The sequence below is a fragment of the Venturia canescens genome, chromosome 2 (assembly GCF_019457755.1).
Source record: "Venturia canescens isolate UGA chromosome 2, ASM1945775v1, whole genome shotgun sequence".
In the NCBI taxonomy this organism is placed as follows: domain Eukaryota; kingdom Metazoa; phylum Arthropoda; class Insecta; order Hymenoptera; family Ichneumonidae; genus Venturia; species Venturia canescens.
In genome coordinates this window covers 1,447,028-1,455,496 of record NC_057422.1, presented here as the reverse complement: position 1 = coordinate 1,455,496, position 8,469 = coordinate 1,447,028, and the positions used below count along the sequence as shown (strand labels likewise).

Below are 8,469 nucleotides of genomic sequence, written 5' to 3'. Positions count from 1 at the left end.
AAACTGGGGTAGAAAAAAGTTGAACCAACAAAGGGACTATCGAAGCTTTTTTCGTTTCCAATTACGGAATTTCGAGAGCTGCCACGACTCGGGGCTCGAATTTCCCATCCGCCGTTGGAACCAATATTGCAACGGATAACAAAGAACAACAAAAAAGCTCACGAAAATACCACTCCCGGTCAGTGACATTTCGAGATGGAGCCTCGAAGGGACAATAACCGTAACGAGAAAAAAAGTCGTTATTTTCGGGCTTTTTTCTCGTTACCGGGGTATAACAATGCTGAAACGAAATATAATGATATTGTAGTTGAAATGAAAAAAATGATAATCGATAAGATGCAAAGACTGCAATATTTATGGTCCGAAGGTCACAAGGGTCGTAATGAGTTTTTTACGATCGCGTTCAACGGGAGAATATTTGTGCGCGTTTTCGCGTCAAGAGCCTCATCAAGGTCATACTTCATACGAGCTAAAAACACGCGTAAACACTGTTTTTGTACCGCGCGTCAAATTACGCGAAATCAACGTCCGAACGCTTCATTCGTAGGACGATTTTTTGGTCATCTCCCTCATGAATTCTTTCCACTTCCGCTCCCCGACCCTCTCTCGTCTGGCACTCACTGAATACCCGAAATTGACTGGAACGGGCGATATCACGTTGGAAAAAACTCTGTCTCAATCCCTCTCGCTCGTTTGCTTTCACTGGGTGCTTTTTTAGCTGTCATTTATTCACTCGAAGGTGTGACGCGATCCAAGAGAAACGAGAGTACACTCACCGTCATCAATACGTCGTATCGGTGTCAAACAAAAGCTCTCGCACGATGAGCGATGATTTTTTCGATTACTCATACCGCTGATTAGGCGATTACGGAATCACAGAAATATTTCGAAGCTTAAACGTATGCGAGCAATTGAGCCACGCATTTTTGGCCTAACCTAGCTTTTATAAACATTTTTGGGTCTGATAAATCCGATAAAAAGTTCGAACGTTTCCACTGAATAAATGTAATTTTAAATGTGCTCCTAAAATGAGAGAATAAAATTTCAATAGAACCAGTTTTGCGGCCAGGCCACGAGGACCCGGAGTATACGAGAAGGCCATAATGAAAATTCATCCACATCACCCGAGTTGAAATAAAAAAAAAGATCAATAGTAGAAAGTAAATCCGCACGACTTTGGCACTCTCGAACATGTTGAGAAATCACGAATATCCGAGGAAGGTATCTCACGAGCATTAAATGGATTTTACTCGTATATAGCAAAAACATATTGAATGGCAATTACTCGAGTAAAATAAGTCTATGTCAGGCTTATTTCGATCCTCCTGTGTCGCACATTATTTTCGAAATATTTATAAGATACGAATGTGTGAACATATTTTTGTAGGTTATAACCTTTCGCCGAAGAAAGAAAAATGATGTTCGAGTCGCTAGACACGCCTATTCCCTCGTAGCTCTCCCGTATCGCGGGATAATTGCCCGGGGAACGAGACGCAAACCCGGCACATCGTGCATCATCGCGATTATATTTGATTTCACATGATATCTATATTCATGCGTGCTTCCTTGAAAAACGGGCTTTCCCGAAGCACTTAGGACGAAAGTCGAAATATTTATCGGGCGAGAACAAATGCGAGAAACACTTATGTTGTTAAAATCTCGTTTGACGGAATAATACACGTGCAAATTGTGTGTGTTCACGGGTGAACGTCGTGGGGAACCGGCGCGCGTCTCGCCAGAAATGACACACGCCATTTCATCAATTCTTTTCGTTCGTACAATGTAATTATGCTTTATTATCAACGTTGAATAATCGTAAAATTGACAAAATGTGTGAAAAACCGTACAAAAGGTATGTCAACTCACCTCACGGGACAGGATTTATCGTAGACAAAAAAACACGTCGAAAAAAGCACTCGATCACACACAGTTTTTGTCAGCAACACGAAATTTCAGGCACTGGCCGCCGTTCGTCTATGCCGGTTGGCCGGTTATATTGCGTGCGCGGTGCGCGTCTTGTGCGCGAATTCACCGGCGTTTGCCGGCGTTTCTCTACCCTACCCGTACATCTCGCGACATCTTGCGGATATTTTCTGATATACAAAAAATGGCGGATTCAAATAAGCCGAGCAATCATGGATATAACGAAGAATACAGACGAAACAGACGAAATCCAATAAAATATAAATTTTGATTCCAACAAATGAATTAAGGCCCTTGCATGAACAACGCAATTTTCCGTAAACCAAACACTTTTTTGTCAAGTATTAAAAAAGCCGCCACTCGTGTACAGAACAGAAGCCATGATGTAGATGATTGAGAAAATGATGACCGAAACGAACGACAACAGCAAGCAGCGCTCCTGGCGTTAAAAAGTTCCAAGCGTCTTACTTCAAATTACCCGTCGTGCATCATTTCAAAGTATGTTTTTCCGTTGCGACGGTTGCAATGAACATTGCTTGTTTGTATCGATGGAATGCTTTTCAACATCGTTAATTCATAATATTACTCGGTTAGAATAAAAAATAAAAGCGTCCGCAACAAAAGTGAAAACGAATATAAAATCGGATTTAGAAGATGAATGATTATCGCGGTAAATATAAACGAAAATCAGGTGGCGGGAACGATCCGGATTTCGGTCGCATTTTCCGTACCGAACAACATGAAGAAAGGCGGAAGGTTATGAGAGCGGAATATTATTCTCGACACCGAGATCTTTCGGACAGTCCGGAAATACAGGGTGAGTTTCTTGATTAAATTTTTTCGAAATGCCTTATCCCGTGGTGAAACGCGATTATCCTCCTCTCAGCAGTTACAAAAGAATTTAAATGATGAATTCACTTTTACTCCAAAGAAAAAATCCAGCAAGATCCGATAACTCGACTTCGGAAGTGGCAGCTGGAAAAAGCATTGAAGAAGAAACTAGAACAGAGAAAGAAAAAGCCAGCTTTCAAAGTTGGAGTAGTACATCATCATTTTTACTCGCCAGTGCAGGATGAAAAATCAAAAGCAAAACCAATACCGTGTCATGGAAAAGGAGCGAGAAGAATCAAGCCACAGCCCAGTCCGCCCAAAAGAATAACTCGAGCGACGCTAAAACGGTTAGAAGCTAAAAAAAATGCAGCAACACCAACACCAGGGAAGCGTATTGTTAATATCAATACTCCAAAAGAAAGGACTCGGACGGCAAAGAAAAATGCGGCAACGTCAACACCAGGAAAGCCTGTCATTAAGACCAACACACCAAACGAAAAGGTTCCACGGGCAAAAAAAAATCTGGGCATGTCATTTGCTCCGGAAAATTACACCTTCAAAGGCCCAGCTGGGATTGAGGAAATTCCAATGTTTGGGAAATTCATCAACAGAGATTCGGTTGTCGATAAACAGGATCTTGCAGAAGAAATATCGGCTGAGCTGAATAAACCCTGGCCAGATTCCAAACTCAGTTTTCACATAAGATCGTCCCAATCGAAACAACGGAATAGCTTTACCCGTCAGATGGCTGTTGATTTGTCCAATAGCTCAGTAGAAAAAGAACCTCCTCAAACGGAAGACTCGTCGGATGAAAAAAGTGATTATAAAAATGTTGATCCTGAACCGGAATTGGTGACAATTAATACTCACTGTAATGGAGAAATGGATAGCAATAGTCTTGAAACTCCACCGCGTACGGGGTCTCCGGCTCCTGCATTATTTTCTCCCTACATAACAACCTCGCGAGGGAAAGACAGCGCTCGTCGGGAACGACGCTCGAAAATGGGAATCGGACGAACGACTCCTGATGAAATACCAACCAAAGAAACGATAATGCAGAGTCTCAACATTTCTGTAGAAGAGGAAGAGCGAACGGCTCAATATTTCAAATTTCTGTTGCAACGCGAAGTTGACAGGTTGAACGGATTGTGCGCCAAATGGGAAGGAATGAAAAACGAACCTGACATTACGGAGGATGGGCTTTATTTCATTAATCAGGCAGTCGGTCAAACGAATCTTTTGATTAAAAAAAAATTTGAAAGATTCAGAGGACTGGTTTTGGATTGCGAGAGCGGGAAGGGCGAGATGCTTGTACGATGCCGAGACCTCCAGGGCTTCTGGGACCTGATGCACATGGAAGTGAAAAACTGTGACTCCCGTTTTGAAAAACTCGAAAATCTCCGCTCGAAAAGTTGGATCGAAGATGAAATTGTTATGGCTGTAAAAAAACCAACGGGGATTAAAAAAAAAGTCGCAGCATCCAAATTCGCCGGGAATGCCAAAAGCTCCGTTCGCTCGTGGATTTTAGAAAAAAAAAAAAAGATGGCCCAGACTGAACAGATATCCGAAGATGGGATTCTCGTTAAGAGCGGTCATAGAACGTCTGTGCCTTCCGAAATCAACGAAGAAACGACTGCAGATAAAGCATTCAATTCTCGTCGTAGCATCAAAAGTTCTCCCAGTGCTTACCCCCAAGCAAGAGTACATGCGAACTTAAAGGCAACGCCAAACAGGACACCCGCTTCGCTTCTCAAAAAGGTTCAATTGTCCCAAGCCCGTAAGAGCATTCACAGTCCATTGGCGGTTATGAAAATCAGCAAAATGTGTAAAACACCTGAAATCCATTTGGACGACACGATATCATATGTAAATTCAGATCAAACACCACAGAGGAGTATTCTCAAAAAATCGTCAACAGAGGACTCGTTTTCGGCAAACGATACTGCCATTACGAAGTCCAATCGTAAAGTAGATTTCAACGATGACGTTATAGCCAACGAGGCGGAAGAGGTTGACGAAAATTTGGAAAACAGCATCGATCTTGGTCGTGCTCTCGCCCGCATCGATAGCTACAATTCCGATGATAGTTCCGACGAAATCCCCGAGTCACCCGCTGTCCCGTTGAGAAACGTTACCGTCAGACGCATTGAGAAACGCCTCGATTTCGAAAACGAATCTTTCAACGAAACCGAAAATACCGAAACCGGTGAGTGCTCCAACAATGTCGTCGCTGCAATACCGAACAGTTTCGAACTTCCGATTGTCAATGTCCCGGAGTCTCGTTCGTCGAAACCGTCTCAAATTCCAATTATTCACGTAACCGAAGCTACTCCTTCGAAAACGGATAAAACGCCAATGATTTACGTAACCGAAGCTACTCCTCCGCCACCTTCGTCAACAAGCAGATCCACCAGGTCGAGAAGACGAACCGGCGGTGTCGCTGACTCTTCGATTCAAGAAGATCAACCTACGGAAGATCAAACGATAACCAGAGTATTGAGAAACCGAATTGTACCCGCAAACACACCGGGTAAAACAAACCGCAAAAGTAACAGAATTTCGGAATCGTCGAAACTCGATCTCGACTTTGATAGCAGCACAAAAGAAAACGAAAATCCACGGGCGTCTGAACGGAAAATCAATTCGTCCATGTCAAGCAGCAAAATCATTGAAACAGAAGATTCTGATGATAAACTGGCTAAAAGACGAAGGTCTACGAGAAAAAGCGTTCGTTTTAATGGTACTTATCCATTGTTTTCATTTTATCACCAGCTTCTCATTTTTTCGTAAAAAAAAATTATATTCCGCGTTCTACGACTGTAGTTTTGATTTTTTTTCTATAAATTTTTGTCGTTAAAGAGTTTGAGAAACTTTGACGTGTAGTATTATCTATCTATTTGTTTATAAACTTTTACAAAAGAGATCGTTTTAAAGCATTTTTTCTATATATAAAAATATTAATAATGCACTTCGAACATACGTCTATTATAAATATTCACATACAGCCATTACATCTATCTTTCCACAGTTATAAATAATACATAATTTTTTTACTTTTCCGGACTTTGGGCCTAATAATTATGATTTATGATTTATCATATGGATAAATATTTTTCGAAATATTGATGCAATTTTTTTTCTATCCACAGCCGATGACTGCACGGGCTGCGTAGAATCATCGAAACCTGTACATCCGATGACTCCGCACTCGCGTCGCACTCGAAAAATCAGTTTACTAGCTGACGATTCGCGGCAGTCGGTAGTCCCATTCACCAATGGCGATTTGATGTCGTTCGATTCACCCGCCTCAATATCAAGTGAGTATCACAAATGATTTGAAAGTTCAAGAATTTCTTACAGTTTATAAAATCTACTCATTTTTTGAGGAATGCAAATGGCAATCGATAAGGTTTTGAAATACTTTATTTATTTTTGTTGAAATCAAACTGTAATTACGTCAAAGATTTCTTGTAAATGGTACTTTCTTTTTACAGTTCCACCTCGAGTTCGTCGTACGAGTGGATACACCAAAAAAACATCGAAACAATGAAAATAAAAAAATATAATTTTATTTCCAAGACGTTAACTCTATAAACGTAAGAATATTTTGTATACATACATTTTTTAAATTAGTTTTCCCTTATATTGTTATCTTTCTAATTCATAATTAGTGAAATGTACGATTTGATGTATTCGGTTCTTTGTATCAGCTGTGGAGTTATCGATTTAAATAAATGTACCACCATAAAAATTCAGAAAATCAATCAACGATCAGGGAATCTTTATTGTGCACCCTGAAAAAACCATAATCGAACGCTGTTGTCACGGTCGATGAATTCATCCTCGCAAAGCCTTTGACCCGAACTTGTCGCTAATATTGGTAAAAACTTATGGATACTGACGCCATTTATACAATCCTTTGATAATTGAATTCTCGAGAAAGGACTCAACTCTTCCTCTTCTTTGAGCAGGTCGGTTTCTTGCCATATACCGATGAAGCCATCCGTTCCTCCTATCATGAATAGCAGAATAAAATAAGTTGTAATGTTTTTATTTTAACTACATTCGGAGAAAACTGAAGTCTTTTACCTGAAACGATTTGTGTGCCATCGCTCGAAATTGCAAACATAATTTTTTGATTTGTGTTGCTATGACGATTTTTCATCGAATATAACAATACACCAGGATTCCGTAAATCCCAACAAAGAAATTCATTGCTACGACGCACAGCTGAATACAATTTTGTTCCGCAGGGGCTGAATTCGATCTGAGTTACCCCACTTTCCGTTTGAAGCGAACACAACGGACCATTATTGTATAAACCTAAATTAAAATATATTTTTACTATAAAATTGTAATGGATATGCGAATTTTCAATTTGAATAAAATGTCGCTTACCAATGGATTTTGAATAAGTGCCAAATGCAATTAACCCCGGCATGATTGGATTTTCACGTATACAGGAAACAATCCCTGTTACGTTTGGAAAATCTTTCTTTAATGAAATCGTTTCTTTTTGACGTCCTGGACGACTCGTATCGAAAGATCTCAATGCACCTTTGAAGCCACACCAAATTTCTTGACCACCCTCAACGAATTGGACACTTATCGCAGCTTCCACTTCATCTACCCTGAATGAAAGGGTAGAAAGATTTAAAATAAGTTTTTTCATGTGCAGCAACAATTTGATGTATAAATAACACATTTTTTTCTACTCTCTTCTCTTAACTAGGAGATCTTATCATTTCAGCAATAAAACTTTGCTGTCCATTTTCTACTTCAAAAGTTATCGGCCCTTTGAAAACTTCTATTTTTAAATCATTTTCCACAATTTTTTGCTTTCACGTTTGCTTTTCTATTACTTTTTCTATTCTAGAGCTGTTTTATTAAAATGCATTGTTTCGAAAAACATCCTCGAGTAGCAGTAGTATTGTTACTCTAAAGCAGAAATATGGTGAAACTAAGTATTGAAAATTAAAAAGAAAAAACAGTAACAAAAATAAAGACCTACTGGTTATAAGGACGATAAGTAGCTCTGAGCTCCCCTGTAAAAGCATCCCAAAGATGAAGAGGGCTCTCTCTGCTGGTGCTAAGAAAACAACAAGTAGCAGGATCCCATGAATTCATCATGGGATACCAACAACTATCGTAGACTAAACCACCTTCTCTCACTGATAAGGCAGGTTTTAAATTATCCGATGGTGGTTCAGTATTAAATGTGTAATTATACATTTCTTTGGGAAGTTCATATACCCGTATTCGAAAATCTTCAGCAGGAACAAGAAGGCATGTTCCATCCGGAGACCACTGGCAACCTTTTGTAAAATTTTCATTTGTTTCAGTAGGGATGTAGTCTTCAACAGCAGAGCATAAAAGTTTCGGCGAGTTGTTCCAATCATAACGAAATATTTGTGGTTGCACCTCAGATGCAGAAAGCTCTTCCGAAAACTCCGTTACATTGTTTACTTTTTCGTTAGTATTCTCGATTGTTTTATCTTCACTATTATTCGCTTGAATAATGTCAGATCTTGAAAATGGTAAATTTTTATCATTCGTACACATTTCTTCACTTTTTTCGATACACTTTGTGTCAATTTGAGCAACTGATTCGCCTCTGTTTATTTCATGATTTTTTACGGCAGTTTCAGTCATCATTCTGTCAACGTTCGAAAGTTCACTCGACCAATTTGTTGGACGAGTAGCATACTCCATAAT

The 8,469-nt window shown here is 39.7% G+C and overlaps 2 protein-coding genes across 2 annotated transcripts; one reads left to right on the top strand and one right to left on the bottom strand.

Moving 5' to 3' along the window:
• The first annotated feature begins 2,433 nt into the window (after positions 1 to 2,433).
• Positions 2,434 to 6,518, top strand: LOC122406742 (uncharacterized). The gene is made up of 4 exons (XM_043412415.1): positions 2,434 to 2,740; positions 2,855 to 5,494; positions 5,904 to 6,071; positions 6,249 to 6,518. The coding sequence occupies exons 1-4, from the start codon at positions 2,578 to 2,580 to the stop codon at positions 6,302 to 6,304; spliced, it is 3,027 nt and encodes a 1,008-aa protein (XP_043268350.1). The 5' UTR covers positions 2,434 to 2,577; the 3' UTR covers positions 6,305 to 6,518.
• Positions 6,308 to 8,087, bottom strand: WDR79 (WD repeat domain 79). Its single transcript, XM_043413175.1, has 5 exons — positions 8,008 to 8,087; positions 7,766 to 7,843; positions 7,153 to 7,385; positions 6,844 to 7,077; positions 6,308 to 6,766 (listed from the first exon to the last, which is right to left on the bottom strand). Exons 1-5 carry the CDS (start codon positions 8,085 to 8,087, stop codon positions 6,537 to 6,539), a joined length of 855 nt encoding a protein of 284 aa, XP_043269110.1. The 3' UTR covers positions 6,308 to 6,536.
• Between the last annotated feature and the right edge of the window lie 382 nt (positions 8,088 to 8,469).

Bases quoted from the DNA above. Each gene is read 5' to 3' on its own strand.
- LOC122406742 (XM_043412415.1), top strand. From the start codon at position 2,578: ATGAATGATTATCGCGGTAAATATAAACGAAAATCAGGTGGCGGGAAC. The intron at 5,495-5,903 runs GTACTTATCCAT...TTCTATCCACAG, and splicing joins AAAAAGCGTTCGTTTTAATG to CCGATGACTGCACGGGCTGC. The intron at 6,072-6,248 runs GTGAGTATCACA...TTCTTTTTACAG, and splicing joins TTCACCCGCCTCAATATCAA to TTCCACCTCGAGTTCGTCGT.
- WDR79 (XM_043413175.1), bottom strand. From the start codon at position 8,087: ATGAAAATTTTACAAAAGGTTGCCAGTGGTCTCCGGATGGAACATGCC. The intron at 7,078-7,152 runs GTAAGCGACATT...ATTTTAATTTAG, and splicing joins CACTTATTCAAAATCCATTG to GTTTATACAATAATGGTCCG. The intron at 6,767-6,843 runs GTAAAAGACTTC...TATTCATGATAG, and splicing joins TGGCACACAAATCGTTTCAG to GAGGAACGGATGGCTTCATC.